This window comes from Dromiciops gliroides, chromosome 4 (genome assembly GCF_019393635.1).
Source record: "Dromiciops gliroides isolate mDroGli1 chromosome 4, mDroGli1.pri, whole genome shotgun sequence".
Classification (NCBI taxonomy): domain Eukaryota; kingdom Metazoa; phylum Chordata; class Mammalia; order Microbiotheria; family Microbiotheriidae; genus Dromiciops; species Dromiciops gliroides.
In genome coordinates this window covers 234,046,223-234,066,297 of record NC_057864.1, presented here as the reverse complement: position 1 = coordinate 234,066,297, position 20,075 = coordinate 234,046,223, and the positions used below count along the sequence as shown (strand labels likewise).

Sequence of the window (20,075 nt, the reverse complement as noted above, 5' to 3'; positions counted from 1 at the left end):
CTCGAATGTCCCATGCGTTCCACACCCAGGGCTTCAGGGGTCCGTGCCCCCTGCCACACCTCTGGGACCTCTGCACAGGCTGTGCCAGAGGCCGGCCTGCAGGAGCCCGGGATCTCTGCGGTAGATCACTTCAGGGAAGAGGGAGCTGGGGCTTTATTCCCCAGCCATCTGACCTGGTGTCCAGTAAAACCCATGGGGCTTTTTGGCTCAGCTGAAGCAGAGGGGGAGGGGTACCAGCCCCTCTGACACAGAAAACAAAACCCTGAGGGCCTAAGGCTTTTTAATCTCAGCCCAAAGTCAGGGTCCCCAAATCAAAATAAATTCCCACACTGAGGATGCCAATAGCTGGCCTGAGCCACATACAAGCTCAGGTTCTATAATGCAGGCCTACCTAGCTACTTGCAGGCCAAATGTAAAGGGGTTCAAAGGTTGAAAATGCAAAGGGCACACACCCACAGAAGATTAAAAATTCCAATTAAAAACCACTTTAGGGGCAGCTAGATGGCGCAGTGGATAGAGCACTGGCCCTGGAGTCAGGAGGACCTGAGTTCAAATATGACCTCAAACACTTGACATTTACTAGCTGTGTGACCCTGGGCAAGTCACTTAACCCCAATTGCCTCACCAAAAACGAAAACAAAAACCAAAACCACTTTACTGGTTTCTGGTACATCAGTCCCACATGATTCTGTCAGGGGCTTCTCATGGGTTCATTCAAACCTTTCAGTGGGAACAAGAGATAGTACCCCTCTGCAGTACCTGCTGGAGATGTTCTCTACCTTCTTTGCTGTTCCCCTATTCTTTTGTTTTTCCAGGTAGACGTTTCATCCACAGTTCCATTTCTGACCAGGCTTTCTGTAGGCTCCTGGCCTTGAATTTGTGTTACCCTTGGAAGTCAAGTTTCTTGCTTTGTGGTCTATCTGTGAAGTGTTCAAGTTAGCTGAATTTGGATTTTTCTCAACCTGGCCACTCTCTGGACTCAAAGATCCATCTTGTGATAGTGTTTTGCTTCCTGTAATTCATTATAAATTATCTATTCCTCTTTAGCTCTAGCATCCAAGTCAGGCAGCTGGGTGCTGCAGTGGCTAGAGTGCCAGGCTTAGAGTCAGGAACACTCATCTCCCTGAGTTCAAATGTGGCCTCAGACATTTACTGTGTAACCCTTAGCAAGTGTTCACCCTGTTTGCCTGTTTCCTCATCTGTAAAATGAGCTAGAGAAGGAAATGGCAAATGACTCCAGTATCTTTGCCAAGAAAACCCCAAATGGGGTCATGAAGGGTTGGACACGACTGAACAATTGCTACAAGGCTTCTTTTTAATCTTGCAGTCCTTTGCTCACTCATTCCTTTCTGATTTATTCCATTTCTCCAAGTTGTACCTCTCCTCTTTCTACCAGCAACTAGGTAGACTATTCAAACACCAAGGTCAGAGGACCTTACCACTTTTCACCAAATGTTGTCTACCTGACACCTTGTATAACCCTTCTTGCAATGTCTGGCCCCTGCTAAAATATCTCTAGTCTTCCCAGGCATTCTTACCATGTGATCTCAGGATTAACAATCTTCAAACTTCACTTAAAATTTAAAACTGGCTCTTTGATGCTTTCTTTTTTTGGGGGGGGGGTAGAGTTAAGTGACTCGCCCAGGGTCACACAGCTAGTGTCAAATGTCTGAGGCCGGACTTGAACTCATGCCCTTCTAAATCCAGGGCTGGTGCTTTATCTACTGTGCCATCTAGCTGCCCCCATGTGTTTCTAGCTGTGCTAATTTGGTAGCACAACCTCCTCACCTTTGTACTGAATCTTCTCTAGAATTTATGGCTTTTGTCCTGAGAAGGAAAATTCCTAACCTAGTGGTAATAATCGTTCAAGACTTTTAATCCAGCTTTGGGATGCTTTTCAGTTTTTCCACTGACAAGCCTTTTCTGCTCATTATTTTAAAATAAACTTCCTTTTCAGAATGCTACAGTAAGGTGATCAGTTTCTAGATACCATCACCTACTTTGGCTGTACCAAGAAAACAACTCAAATATTCCCTCCTTTTAAGTTAGCTTGCTAGGGCAGGGTCTAGGGTCTGCTGAGACTAGGACCAGAGCTTCCTGTGATCACAAATGATCATGTACTAAAGTGACCCTAAAGATCAATATCAATTACCCAGGTCACCATTCTCTTACCACTTGTCTCTCAGTTATGTACATACAGGAATGGGGACTGGATCTATAATTTTATTGGTACAGGTGAGGGAACTCCTCTTACCAGTGCAAGTTTAGCACCTCCTCACACCTTAGAGTCTTACAGAGTGGTCTACAGCACTGAGAAATTAAGTGACTTCCCTAGGGTCACACAGCCAGTATAAAAAATATACCTTAATGGATAGAGCACCAGTTCTGGAGTCAGGAGCACCTGAGTTCAAATCTGGCCTCAGACACTTAACACTTACTAGCTGTGTGACTGTGGGCAAGTCACTTAACCCCAATTGCCTCACTAAAAACAAAAAAAAAAATACCTTAAACACTAGCTTTAAGGCCAGAGGATAGAAGATAGAGGATTCACTACACCATATTGTTATGCATGTAAAACAATTTAAAAACTAGAACCTTGTAGATGGTCTTTGAAGAGTACTCATTCGTCTGAATGATGGTCAAGTAAACAAACATTTATAACATGCCCTCCTATTTGTGCTAAATGGCTAAGGATAGAAAGGCAAAAACGAGGCCCTGCCTTCTAGGTGCAAACATTATGAAAAATACAGGCTAAGTTGGAGCTAATTTTACAGGGAAGATTAAGAGGGATAGGGAGAGGTCTTTTGCAAGTGGTGGGATTTTTTTTTTAAGTGGTGGGATTTTAACTGGAAACCATGAGGAGTAGGAGCATTCTAGGCATGCGGAATAGTCAAGGAAATTGCAGTCATGTAAGGAGATGGAATATTATGTGTGCGGACTGGCAAGACCAGTGCCTCTGGATCAGAACACAGAAGAGTAGAATTTGGAAGACACAGAGCTGCTCCTCAAAATCTCCACTCAAGGAAGGGGCCTGGGTCAGCCATCTCTTCATTTCCCAAGTGGCTGCCTTCTTCTGCACGTGTCCTTCATTGCCAACAGATTTCACCCTGCAAGATCACTTGAGACCTGGAACCCATGTCTCATCTGGACCCTCTGCCCCTGCTTCCTGATTTGGAAGATGGAAAGCTCACCCCTCCTCCAAATCTCTGCCTCCTTTTGTGTGTTGTCTTCTAATAGATGGTAAGCTTCTTTAGGGCAGGGACTGTTTCTTTTTCATTTCATATTCTTAGAACTTGGCACAGTGCCTGGCACACAGATGTTTAATGTTTATTGACTGATGACGTTAGATGTAAGAAGACTTGAAAGGCAGGAAGGAGTCAGGTTAGAAAGGTTTTAAAAGGCAAACATTTTATATTTAATCCTGGTTTTAACAGGGAGCCAATGGAGTTTACTAAATGGGGTGACATGGTCACACTTATACTTTAGGAAGACCAATTTGAGTGAAAGATGTTCTGGAGTGGGGAGATAGAATATACTAGCACTTTATTATTCCTGCCAATGGAGAAGACCTAGACATTCTAGACAATGGTCTCCATATCCTTTCAATTTTACCTTCAAACACGTTACTTAACCTGAGCACAAATTTTAGCTTCTCAGTATTAATGCCAGTTTGGATTCCTGAGATGTTGACAAGTGAAGCTTTGGGAAACATGGTGTGTGAGAAAAAGTAGCCTAAGACTAATATACAGATAGATGGTGCACATGAAAAGAGCAGCAGCTGACCAAGAACTCCCACTTACCCACAATCTACAACCATAATGATCAAATAAAAATTTTTTGTTACGTTCTTTACATGTTCTTTTGTCAGTCATGTCTGACTTTTTTTTTTTTTTAGTGAGGCAATTGGGGTTAAGTGACTTGCCCAGGGTCACACAGCTAGTAAGTGTTAAGTGTCTGAAGCTGGATTTGAACTCAGGTACTCCTGACTCCAGGACCAGTGCTCTATACACTGAGCCATCTAGCTACCCCAGTCACATCTGACTTTTTGACCCCATTTGGGGTTTTCTTGGCAAAAATACAGGAGTGGTTTCTCCGGCTCATTTTACAGATGAGGAAACAGGCTCACACAGCTATTAAGTGTCTGAGACCAGATTTGAACACTCAGGATTCCTGACTCCAGGTCTGGAACTCTATCCACTGTGCACTACTTAGCTACCCCTATATTTGTATATAGTACTTGTCATTTTTTAAGGATAGCAGTGTTTTGTTTGAAAAACAGACTTTAGGTTAGGGTATAAAGTTGGTCTATAGTATTTTATGTTCATATTGAGCACCCTGGGTATTTAGGTTTACAGAACCTGCAACAGACTGCAGTGGTTTTCTATCAAAAATAATGGGATTTGGGGCAGCTAGGTGGCGCAGTGGATAGAGTACCGGCCCTGGAGTCAGGAGTACCTGAGTTCAAATCCGGCCTCAGACACTTAACACTTACTAGCTGTATGACCCTGGGCAAGTCACTTAACCCCAATTGCCTCACTAAAAAAAAAAAAAAAAAAAAATAATGGGATTTGAGAAACTTGGTCAATAGTTTCAGTTCTGGGAAACTGGGTGGCTCAAGTGAGATTGTCAGGCCTGGAGTTAGGAAGATATGAGTTCAAATCCAGCCTCAGACAACCTACAAGCTGTGTGGATCCTGGAAAAATCACTCTATTTGCCTCACTTCCTTCACCTGTAAAATGAGTGAGAAGTAAATGGAAAACCACTATGGTATCTTTGCCAAGAAAACCCCAAATGGGGTCACAAAGAGTCAGACATGACTGAAATAACTGAACAACAGTAACAAATCCCAGTTCTATCACTAATTCACTACATGGCCTTGAAAAACTCATTAGCCTTCTCTGGGTCTGTTGCTTTATTTATAAAACAAGAGATTTGGATGAGATGACTTCTGAGGTCTGTTCCAGTTCCAAGATTCATAAATAAAAAGATTTTTCAGAGGCAGCTAGGTGGCACAGTGGATAAAGCACTGGCCTTGGATTTGGTAGGGCCTAAGTTCAAATCCAGATTCAGACACTTGACACTTAGTAGCTGTGAAACCTTGGGCAAGTCACTTAGCCCTCATTGCCCCCCACCAAAAAAAAAAATTATTCAATGTCCAGTGGAATTTTTATGTTAATTTTTATATTTTTCTAGTCCAAATTCTTCCTACCCCTTCTAGCCTATTACTACTTAACCACTAGATATCAGTACAAGCCCAGAGAGGAAGATGAGTGCAGTTCATTTTTAGGCAGTGAAGATGTTATCCTCGTTTTTAAAAATTCCTACCATTTCCCCTAGTCTCACTCTCTTCCTCCCTGTCATCAAAGAAAAAGTACCAAATACTTCTGCACACTTTTGGTCAAAATTAGTAAAACTTTATTTAAACTTCAATAAAATAAAACAGACAAGAGGCAGCTTCATGCTGCCTGAGAAGAGCATATGATCCCATGGACAGGTATACTACCCCTCCTCTTCAGGTTTTAAAACCTCTCTCTCCTTTCCCCACTTCAAACTAATTAAGTTAGGGCCCTATTGGGGACAGGCTTAGGGGTGTGTCCTTGGTCACTCTTCCCACCCTTAATCTCTAGGGAGCTTGGTGTGGGGAAGGTTGCAACAGATAAATGATACCAAGAAAGCACAATAAAAAAAAAAACAAATGGAAAAATACCCATCTAGAATGAGATTAAAAATCAGGGTATGAACTGGAAGGTCATTGGGGATCATCTTGGAAGTGGCAGGGAGAGAACTGAGATAACCTGGCCTTGAACTCTCCCACTCTCTGGCCTCCAATATCTCCAGTGCCCCCTCAGTTTTCCTCATCACTGTCATCTGGGCTGATGGCTGGGCTGGTGAGGCTGTAGGTAGGACTGGTTGGGGAGTAGCCAGGTGAGGTGGGAGAGTAGGTAGAACCCTTGGGAGAAGTAGGTGAATAAGTTGGGCTGGTTGGTGAATACTTGGGGGAGGTAGGTGAATAGGTTGGGGAGGTAGGGGAGTACTTGGGGGAGGTTGGAGTATAAACTGGAGAGGTCGGCGAGTAAGTAGGAGATGTAGGTGAATATTTTGGGGTGGTAGGTGAGTATGTAGGGCTGGTGGGTGAGTACTTGGGGCTTGTAGGTGAATACTTGGGGCTGGTAGGTGAGTACTTGGGGGAAGTTGGTGTATACTCCGGCGAGCTGGGGCTATAGGAAGGACTAGTTGGCGTATACTTAGGTGAAGTGGGGCTATAGCTGGGAGAGCTAGGACTGTAACTAGGAGAGCTTGGAGTATAGGTTGGGGACTGTGGTGTATAGCGTGGGCTTGAGGGAGAATAGCTAGGAGAGGTTGGGGAGTAGCTGGGAGAGGTTGGAGAGTAGCTCGGGGAGGTAGGACTGTAGTTGGGGCTTGTAGGAGTATAGTTGGGGCTGGTGGGTGAGTAGCTAGGGGAAGTTGGACTATAGCTGGGTGATGTTGGGGTATAGTTGGGACTGGTAGGTGAGTAGTTGGGGGAGGTGGGGGAATAGCTGGGGGAAGTGGGGGAATAGCTGGGAGAGGTGGGAGAGTAGCTGGGAGAAGTAGGAGAGTAGCTGGGAGAGGTAGGGGAATAGCTGGGAGAGGTGGGTGAATAGCTGGGAGAGGTAGGGGAGTAGCTGGGAGAGGTAGGGGAATAGCTGGGAGAGGTGGGAGAGTAGCTAGGAGAGGTAGGGGAGTAGCTGGGAGAGGTAGGGGAGTAGCTGGGAGAGGTAGGGGAGTAGCTAGGAGAGGTGGGGGAGTAGCTGGGAGAGGTGGGGGAGTAGCTGGGAGAGGTAGGGGAGTAGCTGGGAGAGGTGGGGCTATAGTTGGGGCTGGTTGGAGAGTAGCTGGGAGATGTGGGTGAGTAGGAGGGTGATGTGGGAGAGTAGGAAGGACTTTGAGGGGTATAACCCCCTGGAGACCGGGGCTCATAGGCTGGAGATGTTGGTGAATAGCTGGGAGACATGGCTCCACCTGTAGGAAAGGAGATTAAGATAGGTGATGAGCATAAACAAAATGCTAACCCAGAACGGGCACATAAAGCTATAAACCTGATGTGCATACTCACCTGGTGAAGGGATATAAGGGCTTGAAGGACCTGGAGATCCCGGGGAGCCAGGTGTAGGGGACCAGGCTGGGGAGTAGCCAGGACTAAAGCCACTAGCATCTGATGCAGCACTAGGGGAGAAGCCAGCTGCTCCAGGAGTCATCCCACTCCCTGCATTCAGAGAACATACCCCCAAACAAAACTGAGGTTAGGGCTAAATAGAAAGCAAACTCCATACATTCTTCATCCACTCATCATGACTTCTAGGCCCCTTTTCTTTCACAATTACCTCTCCTTAGCTCTCCCCCACTATCATCACTCTCCCTAATTCATTCAAAATCAGTCCCTGGGAAACAACACAGATGACACTGGATTTGGGGATTGTATTTTGGGATGTGCACAGCCTAGAGAGGTTCATTCAACCTTTTCTCTGGGCTGGGACTACTCACCAACACTAGGGGACCAGGCTCCATAAGCAGGGGTGGCCCCCTGGTTCCAGGGCGTCATGGCAGGAGACATGCCTCCCATGGGGCTGGGGGCTGAGCCAAAGAACATGCCAGTAGCTGTCAAGAAACAGAGAACAAAAATGTCAGGCTCTGAGGTCCTCCCCTAGGACTTGGGCCTTCTGACCCAAATCCAAATGTATCATGGCACCCTCCAATGAGGCAGTCCCAATACTCACGTCCAGCTGCTCCCAGGCCAGGAATGTTAGTGGGGATCTCCATGCCATATTTGCATTTCTCAGCATCCAGTAAGAGGTCAAAGCAGCCCGTGCCAGCAGGGGCCAGTTGGCCAAGCATGATGTTCTCAGACACGCCTTTCATGGGGTCACTCTCTCCATGGGCTGCAGCTTCCATCAGCACATCCACCTGACAGAGGGGCAAGGAGTGGGTTAAGAGCACAGGACTGCCAGCACTGTCACAAAGCAACTTAATAGCTCCCAGGTATAATCATTCATCCCTAGTCACTAAAGAGACTCCAAGATACATTGGTTCTCCTGGTATCTCTCTCTTACTTCCCTGACTACTCATTCTTCCACCTTTCCCCAGTACTGGCCATTACCGTCTCTTCAAAGGAACATTTCATGAGGGGTCCTGTGTCTTGTCGGTTGACGCCATGCCTGGTAATGGCCATTAAGTGTCCACGGCAGGTCATGGTGTCACAAAGTAGGGCCAAATGGCGGTAGTTGACATATGACCCATCAAAGGAGATCACATGATACAGCTCCCGTTCTAATGCCTTTCTCACAGCCTCAATGCCCAGCACCTGAGGAGATGGACAGAGTTAGGATTAAGAATTCTACAATCCCATTATCTAGCAGAGTGCCTGGCATATAGCAGGCCATTAATGCTTGTTGGCTAAACAGCTACCTCTGGCTCTGCCCTGCTCTCCTCCCAGCCCAAGTGAGGATAGACCAAGCAATAACAGACTCAAAACTAAAAAGAGATGCCTACATACATATTGTTAAATAACAATTGGAATACTGAGCTAGTGTCACAAGAGTGAAGGACAGACAATACCTGTTTCCTATCTCTTCTATCTCTCCTTTTCCTATCAGGGGCACAGGGGAAGTAATGCAAATAAAGGAGAAAGAGAAATAAAAGCATAAAAGCTATTCATAATAAGAAAAAATGAGCTTCAATCATGACAAAGAGTAAGATTAGACTTCAGGATAACTTTCTCATATAGTTAGGGGAACCATGATAATGTCTTTCCTCAAAATCCTGTAACATAGTCAAGAGTTCAAGCCAATGCCAACAGGAATGTCCTCACCGTGAAGATCTCCACAATATCATTGGATGTAGTGCGTACAGGATCCACGTCCTTCTCACTCAACACACGCATCAGACTCACTCCATCTGTTTCTAGAATCCACTCCTGCAATGCCTTGAACTCTCCATCTTCTGTGATGATAATTTTCTTTTTATTGTCTGTCTGAGGCAAGTGCATGTACACCTAGGGGAAGAGGGGCTAAGATTAGAAGGTGATAGGCTAGGGGCAGCTAGATGGCGCAGTGGATAGAGCACCAGCCCTGGAGTCAGGAGTACCTGAGTTCAAATCTGGCCTCAGACACTTAACACTTACTAGCTGTGTGACCCTGGGCAAGTCACTTAACCCCAACTGCCTCACTAAAAAAAAAAAAAAAAAAAAAAAAAAAGAAGGTGATAGGCAAGGGGAAGATCACAACAAGGGGCATGTATCTAGAGTAGAACCTTGCTGATTTGCTCGATGCCCTGCAAGGTCATATCTGTCAGCATGTTGGATTCAATGCAACGCAGGAAGACGTCATCATCCATCTTATCCACCACCTCTTCTTCCTACAGAGGGGACAAAGGTAAGTTATGTCCAGATTGTTCTGGTGTCATCCTAACCTAGTCTTCTCAAAGACCCTCGTTTGTTCCCAACTTTCTAACTCTCTGGGCAGCCCACAGAACCTTTACCCTACTCAGGAAGCAAGATATCAATTCCCTGTTACCTCTTGCATCTTGTTCTCATCACTGTTCATGATTCGAATCCTGAGTACCAGTTTCTCTGCATTGTCATCATTGAAGATGCAGTTTAAGTCATCACCAAAACCTGTTAATGTAAAATTGTTTAGGGCCCAATTTACCACTCCTATCTGCTCTTCTTTCTGCTTTTACTAACAGACTTCTTGGGGCAGCTAGATGGCACAGTGGATAGAGCACTGGCCCTGGAGTCAGGAGTACCTGAGTTCAAATCCGGCCTCAGACACTTAACACTCACTAGCTGTGTGACCCTGGGCAAGTCACTTAACCCCAATTGCCTCACTAAAAAAAACAAAAAACTAACAGACCTCTTTATGTCTCTAGGGCTGCTTCTTCTTTTTTCTTTTTTTAGTGAGGCAATTGGGGTTAAGTGACTTGCCAAGGGTCACACAGCTAGTAAGTGTCAAGTATCTGATACTGGATTTGAAATCAGGTCCTCCTGAATCCAAGGGCAGTGCTTTATCCACTGCACCACCTAGCTGCCCCTAGGGCTTCTTTTTTAACAGTCACTCTTTTCACTCCTCTTCCTGTCCCTTCTTTCTCATATAAGAAATATAAAAACTAGGTCTTCTCTTTTACTTTCAAGAATCCCATTACCAAATGAAGTGAACAACTGACTCTGAGGAAAATTGGAATGGGACAGAAAATTGAAATAGTGGGAAAGAAATTAAAGAATACAAGAAACTATTGGGAAAAGAGATTGCTGAGGAAGGGGATAAAATTAACACTTCTATTCTATTAAGCAGGATTTGTAAAATGAAAGAGGACAATGAGCAGTTAATGCAAACAAAGCTCCAGGATCTCAAGGATGAAGATGGTGTCTCCCACTTGGCTGGGTCTAATGAGCCTGCAGATGTCACCAGCCCTAACTGGAAAATGACAATGCTGAATTAAACCCTGCTTTCTATGCTCACCTGCGTTTATTTTTTCAGCAATCTGCTCCATAGTCAGCTTTCGATCTGTCATGTGCTTACGGTCCAGCTCTACTCGAAGCAGCCAGGGTGAAATTCGGGCAACATCAAAGTCAGGCATCTCATAGTAGACATTGACCCACTCCTGATCCTCAGCTACTACTGTGCTCTGGGGATTAGGGTCGTAGTAGATGGCAGTGTTAGCTGTCACCTTCCTCAGAGTTGTGTGTTCCAGCCGGCACAAGATATCCTAGATACATGGATAAAGGGTAGGCACATGGGTGACTCTATCATAATAGAGTCAAAAGACCTGGATACCCAAAAGCCTAGAAATGATATTATATGGAACCCAGTCATCAAACTTGATAAAGTCTACAATGGCTACAAATCCTTGAAAAGAATTCCAAATGCCTTCTATAGCAGATGGACTTTGCTATCACTCTTTTCCCTGGCTTTCCAATCTTACCTTGGCTCTCTCAGCATCACGGGCAGACTGACCCAACAAGAACACAGTAAGTGAGGGTGTCTTGGGCTTCTTGGAAATGTTGATAAGTTCCTTGAGACGGGGCACACCCAGAGTCACATTCTTGGCAGACACACCAGCATAGTGAAAAGTGTTCAAAGTCATCTGGGTGGCTGGCTCCCCCAGGGACTGGGCTGCCAGAGCTCCTACCATCTCCCCAGGATGGGCCTGGTGGGTGGGGAAAAATCAGTGTTAACAGGATGAAATAGGAAACTAATCCTTCCTTCATTTCACTGTCAAGTGAGGGAAGAGGATGTAGCTCTCCACTCCCTCTTCCCAAATTCTTTGACTCCAAATTGGAATCCAGAAAGAATGAGGGGTTAAATAAATCAAAGCCTTCATGGATTGTTCCCCAACCACTAACAGCACATTTTTAGCACCTGACATGTCTGTTGCTTATGTGTGCTACACTACTCCTTTATTTAAACACTAAGTGCCCATGTGGAAAGCACTGTTCTAGGGAGAGTGTATAATCACAAATTTATAACACTAATAGTTATAAAAAATTTACTATAAGCTTTCTTTGGACAAGTCCCTTCTCTCAGTGTTCCCATCTATAAAATGGGGTTCTAACATAAAGGTTGTTATCAAGATCAAACAGTAAACAGTGAAGTATTATGCGCATGTAAGACATTACTGAGTTTCCCCTAATGCAGGGAAAGTGCTTTCTGATCCCAAGTTTGTATTTCCTTCTAGCATCTAAAATAGTACTCTGGTAAAAAGATCTTTTTCTGATCTAAAGACCCTACTTCTATTATTTTCATCTCTAAGAGCCTCAGAGGGTCAGTTTTAGAGAGGCTATAGAAAGACAGGCACACTAATACACTGCCAGGGGACCTGTGAAATGGTCTAACCATGTTGGAAAGCAATTTGAAACTAGACTAAAAAAGTGACTAATGTCCATACCCCATATTTAGGGATCCCATTGTTAGGTATATACTATTACAATGTGCTGAAAAATATAAAAAAAGAAAACAAAGGCCCACTTATACCAAAATATTTAGTGCAGTACTATTATACATAATCATATCATTTGAGAATAGGAAGGAATTTCAGCGGTCATCTAATCTGACAGGAAGGAAAGGAATTCCAATACAACAATACCTGCCAACTGATTATCCAGTCTCTACTTGAAACCATCTAAAGACAGACAACCACAATCTTTTTTTTTTTTAGTGAGGCAATTGGGGTTAAGTGACTTGCCCAGGGTCACACAGCTAGTAAGTGTGTGTTAAGTGTCTGAGGCCGGATTTGAACTCAGGTACTCCTGACTCCAGGGCCAGTGCTCTATCCACTGTGCCACCTAGCTGCCCCAACCACAATCTTTTGAGGCAGCCCATTCCACTTTTGGAGTTTGAATTGTTAGGAAGTTTTTCCTGACATCAAGCCTAAATCTGCCTCTTTGTAACTTGTACCTTTGTTTTTATTTTTGCCCCCTGAGCCTGTGAACTCAAAGGGAACAAATCTACTCCCTCTTCCATGTGATAGCTCTTCAAATACCGTCAATGCCCTTCTTCAGCTGTGGAGCCCAAAATACAAAATAGGGAATACAAACGGACTATCATCTCCTTATGGCTGACAGGTAAGCCTTCCCTGAATGTAAACCAAGATTAGATTAACTTTTCTCACTCACATATCACTCTTATTGAGCTTACATAGCCAACTAAAATTCTTAGATCTTTTCCAGACAAAATACCTTCACTTGTGTATGTGGCTGTTTGATACCCAATTTTGTAAAACTTTACATGTATCCCCACTGAATATTGTGTAAATTAATTTACCCCGATGCTTTAACTTATCTTTTTGGATCCTGACTGTCACCCAGGATGTTAGTTACTCCTTCCAGCTTAACATGATTTGTATTTCTGAGAAACATGCCAAGCATACTTTTGTTTGTTTGTTTGTTTTTGCGGGGCAATGGGGGTTAAATGACTTGCCCAGGGTCACACAGCTAGTAAGTGTCAAGTGTCAGAGGCTGGATTTGAACTCAGGTACTCCTGAATCCAGGGCCTGTGCTTTATCCACTGCGCCACCTAGCCACCCCCAAGCATACTTTCTTGATAGCACAGATCCTGGGGTACTCCATTAGAGACCTTGTCCCATGTTAACAATGAATCAATAAAAACTACTTTGAGTTGATCAATTCTGAAGCCATTCAATGGTACTATCATTTAGTCAACAACTCTCTTCTTCTCCACAAATAGTTTTGTTATTATCTATATCTACAGCAGGTATCAAATACATGACCTGAACCAGATTAAGATGTAACCGATAGGGGCAGCTAGATGGAGTACCTGAGTTCAAATCAGGCCTCAGACACTTGACACTTACTAGCTGTGTGACCCTGGGCAAGTCACTTAACCCCAACTGCCTCACCAAAAAAAACCAAACAAACAAACAAACCTAAACGGGATATTCATTGACCATTAAATAATTATAAAACATGTTAAAAAAAAAAGATGTAACCAATAAATATTTAACAAAATAAATAAAAATACAGTAAAACACTGAAAATATTACATTTCTTTTCTTTCCTTTTTTTTTTTTTTGGTTAGGCAATGGGGGTTAAGTGACTTGCCCGGGGTCACACAGCTAGTAAGTGTCAAGTGTCTGAGGCCGTATTTTAACTCAGGTCCTCCTGAATCCAGGGCCGGTGCTTTATCCACTGCGCCACCTAGCCGCCCCCTTGACTTCATTTTGAAATGTAATTTTTTGGGGACAGCTAGGTGGCCCAGTGGATAAAGCACCGGCCCTGGATTCAGGAGGACCTGAGTTAAAATACGGCCTCAGACACTTGACACTTACTAGCTGTGTGACCCCGGGCAAGTCACTTAACCCCCATTGCCCCGCAAAAAAACAAAAAACAAAACAAAACAAAACAAAAAAATGAAGTCAATATGTGGCCTGCAGGGATCCTTATGGATGGACTAGTGACTCCTTTTTCTAGGAGTTTGATACTACTGATTTACAGCATGGGCTAGCAAACTATAGTCTGATCTGGCCCACTACCTATTTTGTATAGTCCTCATGCTGGTCTTAAATGGTTCTCATGTTTTAAAATAAAAGTATCATGAACTTTACAATAACAGGTGGTGGGTCAGATCTGGTCCTTAGCCCACAATCTGTCAACTCCTGATCTACAACATTCCCCGATCCACCTAAGTTTGGTAAAAACCCTGTCAAAAAGGGAAATAATGTTAGGCTGGTATGGTCTACTTTTTTTTTTTTTTTTGCGGGGCAATGAGGGGTTAAGTGACTTGCCCAGGGTCACACAGCCAGTAAGTGTCAAGTGTCTGAGGCCAGATTTGAACTCAGGTACTCCTGAATCCAGGGCTGGTGCTTTACCCACCTAGCTGTCCCTATGGTCTATTCTTTTTTTTTTTTTTTTTTGCAGGGCAAGGGGGGTTAAGTGACTTGCCCAGGGTCACACAGCTAGTAAGTGTCAAGCATCTAAGGCTGGATTTGAACTCAGGTCCTCCTGAATCCAGGGCGGGTGCTTTATCCACTGTGCCACCTAGCTGTCCCCCCATGGTCTATTCTTTTTTTGTTGTTGTTGGTATTTTTTGTTTTTTTGCAGGGCAATGGGGCTTAAGTGACTTGCCCAAGGTCACACAGCTAGTAAGTATCAAGTGTCTGAGGCCGGATTTGAACTCAGGAACTCCTGAATCCAGGGCCGGTGCTTTATCCACTGCGCCACCTAGCCACCCCCCTATGGTCTATTCTTAATGAAGCCATGCTGGCTCTTTGTAATCACTGCTTCTTTTTCTAGATGTTCACTAACCATCTTGTAAATGATCTATTCTAGAATTTTCTCTGCAATTGCAATCTAGTTCTCTGGCCTCTAATTCAGAGACTATTCTCTTCCCTTTTTTTGGAAATTGGATAACTTGTCCTTTTCCAATCTTGTAGCACACCTCTCTAGTTTTCCATGCTCTTTCAAATATTACTGACAGGGATTTATCTATACAGCAATTCCATTTGCCTGTTCTTTCAGTACATGAGTTGTCCTTCACCTGGGCCAGGTACTGCTGTGTGCTCTTACTCTCCTTATGGTTGTCAACATATTAGCCATTTTTGTTCTGTTATTTCCCCTGTAAATGGTCATTTTCCTTAGCAGAGGAAATAAGCAATATTATAATGGAGCCACCTTTGTTGTTAGTAATTATCACCCCAAGCAAACTGTACTGTACCCCTCTAGGCCAAATGCTCTCTCCCAATGTAACTTTAAGCCACCCACAACTGTCCTTCGTCTCCTCATTTCCTCTTGCTCTTTACACATTCCTGACACTGTGTATTCACAGCCAGTGTGTTTATGTTCATTCTCTGTTACTTTGCCCTGGCTTCCATCTTCTGCATATGTTTTGAAAAAAAAATTCACATTGGTTATGAAGTTTCCTGTGCATTTGTCTCTTCAGACAAACTCCATTTTTCCTTCCTGATTGTCTCCCTTTGTGTTTTCAGAATTTTATTCTTGAGCATATCCCATCCCTCCTGAACTGAATCTATCTTCTGGATTCTCTGAAATCTTCTTTCCTCAAATCTAAGGTACACATCAAATTACACACCAAATTTCCTTTCCTCTATCACAAATTCTAGAAGGGAGTGGTCATTTGCTCCCAGGATTTCCTTCATTTCCACTCTAGCAACGAGGTCCTCCCTGTTAATGAGAATCTGATCCAGAATAGAATATCTTGGGGCAGCTAGATGGCACAGTGGATAGAGCACCGGCCCTGGATTCAGAAGTACCTGAGTTGAAATCCGGCCTCAGACACTTGACACTTACTAGCTGTGTGACCCTGGGCAAGTCACTTAACCCCCATTGCCTCACCAAAAAAAAAAAAAAAAAAGAATAGAATATCTTTTTGTTGGTTCTATCACCTTTTGAAATCATCTTTAGTAGAACTGGAACAAAACAAAAGTCCACTGACTGAGGAATGGGTCAATAAACTGTGATACATGAATGGAAAAGAATATTACTGAGATTACTGAAATGATGTATACAGAATAGAAGTATGCATTATATGAACTGATGGAAAAGGAAATAAACAGAAAAGACATATACACAATGAAAATAGTGTTAAATGGAAAGGATTTTTTTAAAAATTGAAATGGAATGCTATATAATTTTAACATCCAAGCCTTGGTCAGAAGTGATTCGAGAATACCCTCCTCCCTTCTTTGCAGAGTTGAGAAAACAAAGTATTTGGAACAATGCATGTGCTGGTGGACTTGGATGATATGTTGTATTAGTTTTCCTGAGCTGCTTTTCTTTCTTTTTAAATTCTTGGGTGGTCAAAGATATTATACCAAAATAAACACTTCCTTCTCCACCTCCTCCCTTCTCTGGTTGGGAGAGGGTAGAGGTGAAGTAAAAACAAAGGATTAAAAAATTTTTTTAAACCCTCAAAATGTAGTTAAAGGTTATCTTTGTCCTAGGGATCCAAAAAAGTTGACTGTGGGAAGAGGTGCAGTACTCACAATAGCCTGGTTGAATTTGGACTCAATCTCCCCTAGTAACCAGTCGAAGGCTTCCCCACTCAGTCTGAACTCCTCTGCCATGCGTCTCGAGCACAGAGTGGAGCGCAAGTGAATATTGAAGAGCAGTGTGGCATTTTCCTGTGCCTGACGGCTCAGAGGGTCTTCTCCATTGACAATCACCAATTTCTTACTCAACTCTTTCACACCTGAGGTAAGGAACAAGGGAGAAGACCAGGACTGGGACACCTGTCTTCCAGCCCCCAGCCCAACTCTGCTCTCACACTCTGTTTCTTTCATGAGTCCTGGCGTCTGGACTCACCACTTACCATCGACAACCTTGATTGGGTGCAAGTCCGAGGGGAGGCGAGGGTTGATATGGAAGATTTTCTGGGCATTCCAAATCATACGCAGCAAGTTACAGGGAAGAACCACCTATGGAAAAAAGGGTGGCAAAAAAAAAGGGTGGTGGGAGGATTGCCAATGAGTTGAGCAGAGACTAGTTGCTAGTTCCAAGCCAGATTCCTTCATGTCACTTCTCTATTTCTTTTCTTTCTTTCTTTTTTGTGTGTGAGGCAATTGGGGTTAAGTGACTTGCCCAGGGTCACACAGCTAGTAAGTGTTAAGTGGCTGAGGCCGGATTTGAACTCAGGTATTCCTGACTCCAGGGCCGGTGCTCTATCCACTGTGCCACCTAGCTGCCCCTGCCACTTCCCTATTTCAACCTCTGCCCTCACCGAGCATGCCATAAAGGCACATCTTACCTTGCTGTCTCCAGTAGGGAAGATGACTCTAAGCACCTCCCTGTCCTCACGCATTCGTTCAAATTCACGCTCCAGCTCATTCTGGATGTGGGCATTACTCAGCACATCCTTAACTAATTCCTCTTGCAAAGTACGCCGTAGTGCTCGCTCATTGGTGTAGTCAAAACGGAACCTGTGTGGCAGGACCAAAGACAGAGATTGATGCACCATAGAGCTTGAGGAGTCACAGGAGAGATCACCCTGAGAGATGAGAAAACTGTCATCATCAATGCCCTGTGGTCATTGAGCAAATCACTCTGCCTCTGTGAATAAAGGTACATTTGCTCAACATTTTCCTACTGCACAGTAATGGCATGACAAAATGGGGTTATCCATCTGCAAGTGAACTGTAAAGTATAAAGCATGATGACTTAGGATACAATAAGGAAGCATATCCCCCAAAGAAGTTAAAAACAGAGGGAAAGAATGGACATGTAGAAAAATATTCAGAGTAGCACTTTTTGTTGTAGCAAAGAAGTGGGAACAAATTAGGTGCCCATTAACAGGGAAATGGTTGAACAAACTATGGCATTAGGACATGATAGAATATTGCTCTGTAAGAAATTAAAGTATGTTCCATAAAGAGGATGGGCAGAACCAAGAGGAACACAACAATGTAAAGGAAATCAACTCAGAGAGCAAAGAGGTGATAGACTAGAGACATGGAAGGAGACATCTTCAGACATAACCCAGTATGTTGTGTGCTTTTTCCTCGACTACTGTTTATTAGAAAGGAGTGTAGGGGGGTAGCTAGGTGGTGCAGTGGATAGAGCACCAGCCCTGAAGTCAGGAGGACCTGAGTTCAAATCCGGCCTCAGACACTTGACACTAGCTGTGTGACCCTGGGCAAATCACTTGACCCCAATTGCCTCACACAAACAAACAAACAGAAAGGAGTGTGGGAAATTGTTGGTAACTGGACCTGTATTTTGTTGATTTGGGGAGCAGCTGGGTGATGAAATCCCCTCTATCAATGTGGAATGGAACATTCTCTACAACTTAGATTCTCAAAAAGATGCCATTGAGGTCAAGTGATTTGTCCCAGTCCCTATACATTATAAATAAGACTTGAATCCAGGTCTTCCTGGCTTTGAGGTGTAGCTACACTACACCATGCTGTCTCTAATGATAGGAGTGACGGTGATACAAAAAAATGACGGTGACACATTAAAAAAGTTCAGAGAAGTGAGAAATTATTCATAAAGAGAGATAAACAGGCATAACAGTTTTGTTGTTAAAATACCTTTAAAAAGTGGGTGTTAATACAAGTTGTTTCATATACAATTTTCTTTCCTAACAGCCTTTGCATATTAAAATGTTCACGATTGTTTAAAAACAAAAACTTTTACAAGAAAATAAAAGGCACTCTGTAAGATAGAGCAAGTATTTCATTCCATACCTAGTTCTCAATACTCAGGGACATTAGGACCCTGTCACCTTCACTTACTCACTTTTTCTCAAAGGCTTTATTGGAAGGTTTGAGGGTTGCCAGGTTCTGGAACTCAACGCTTTCACCAGCCAGTCCATCTTCACCATAACGTAACTGTACCACTTGGTTGATAGAGTTTCGTACTGTTGCATCATATTTCACCATCACAGACTCCATTGATTTGATTAGACGTCTCTGGATATAGCCTGGTGAAGATGTAACTCCTTAAGACAAGCCTGAGACAACCCCCCACCTATGTGCTCAGGGACTTAATTGTCCCAGGGTGCAGGAGTGCCTCCATTACATCTTTTGTTTTGTTTTTTTTTAAATAAAAGTATTTTATTATTTTCCAGATACATGTATAGATAGTTTTCAATTTCAAATTTTTCTCCCTCCCTCCCCTAGACAGCAGGCAATCTGACATAGGTCATATATATCATTATATCTTTCTAGTAGACTGAGACTAAATCTCTAAAAGGCAGATGTATAAGTTCTCCCAAATGCCTCTAGCATAAAGCTGCCTACAATACTGGTCCTCAACCCTCCCCAAAGTAACAAAAAGGGCACATTTTTGTATTATGTTATTAGATGACATTCACAGTACAGCAATAGCTTCAAGCAACCTCTGAAAATCTTTTCATGGATTGCTGGGAGCTCAAGTTCCTGGGTGAAAAGGGATTTCTTCATGGAGGAACTATAATTCTCAATCCTCCCCAAGATTTCTGGATTAGATTAAGGTCTCACCAGTTTCAGCTGTCTTGACAGCAGTGTCAATAAGTCCTTCTCGCCCACCCATGGCATGGAAGAAGAACTCCGTGGGTGTGAGACCAGCCAAGTAGGAGTTTTCCACAAAGCCTCGGCTCTCAGGACCATAATCATCTTTGATGAAGTGGGGAAGGGTCCGGTGTTTGAAGCCAAAGGGAATCCGCTTGCCTTCTACATTCTGCTGTCCCACTACTGCAATAACCTGAAGGTTGGGAAAAAAGAGTGAGGTGAGATCTGTTGTCCTTTTTTTTGTTTTGTTTTTTTTTCAGGGCAATGAGGGATTTTCCCAGGGTCACACAGCTAGTAAGTGTCAAGTGACTAAGGTTGAATTTGAACTCAGGTCCTCCTGAATCCAGGGCCAGTGCTTTATCCATTACACCACCTAGCTGACCCTCTGTTGTCCTTTCTTTTTTTTTTTTTTTTTGGTGAGGCAATTGGGGTTAAGTGACTTGCCCAGGGTCACACAGCTAGTAAGTGTTAAGTGTCTGAGGCTGGATTTGAACTCAGGTATTCCTGACTCCAGGGCCAGTGCTCTATCCGCTGTGCCACCTAGCTGTCCCTCTGTTGTCCTTTCAAGAAAAGAATGT

The 20,075-nt window shown here is 43.6% G+C and overlaps 1 protein-coding gene across 1 annotated transcript in view; it reads right to left on the bottom strand.

The window, feature by feature from the left end:
- Positions 1-5,392: 5,392 nt before the first annotated feature.
- POLR2A (RNA polymerase II subunit A) overlaps positions 5,393-20,075 on the bottom strand; it is a 29,433-nt gene continuing 14,750 nt past the window's right edge. Inside the window, exons 15-29 of the mRNA XM_044002806.1 lie at positions 19,468-19,690; positions 18,746-18,929; positions 17,256-17,427; positions 16,821-16,926; positions 16,495-16,700; positions 10,960-11,184; positions 10,497-10,743; positions 9,552-9,652; positions 9,289-9,393; positions 8,849-9,031; positions 8,138-8,341; positions 7,758-7,944; positions 7,525-7,638; positions 7,097-7,246; positions 5,393-7,002 (exon numbers count right to left, since the gene is read on the bottom strand). Coding sequence (XP_043858741.1) covers positions 5,846-7,002; positions 7,097-7,246; positions 7,525-7,638; positions 7,758-7,944; positions 8,138-8,341; positions 8,849-9,031; positions 9,289-9,393; positions 9,552-9,652; positions 10,497-10,743; positions 10,960-11,184; positions 16,495-16,700; positions 16,821-16,926; positions 17,256-17,427; positions 18,746-18,929; positions 19,468-19,690 — 3,564 coding nt within the window. The 3' untranslated portion in view covers positions 5,393-5,845. The remainder of the gene's footprint in view (positions 7,003-7,096; positions 7,247-7,524; positions 7,639-7,757; positions 7,945-8,137; positions 8,342-8,848; positions 9,032-9,288; positions 9,394-9,551; positions 9,653-10,496; positions 10,744-10,959; positions 11,185-16,494; positions 16,701-16,820; positions 16,927-17,255; positions 17,428-18,745; positions 18,930-19,467; positions 19,691-20,075) is intronic.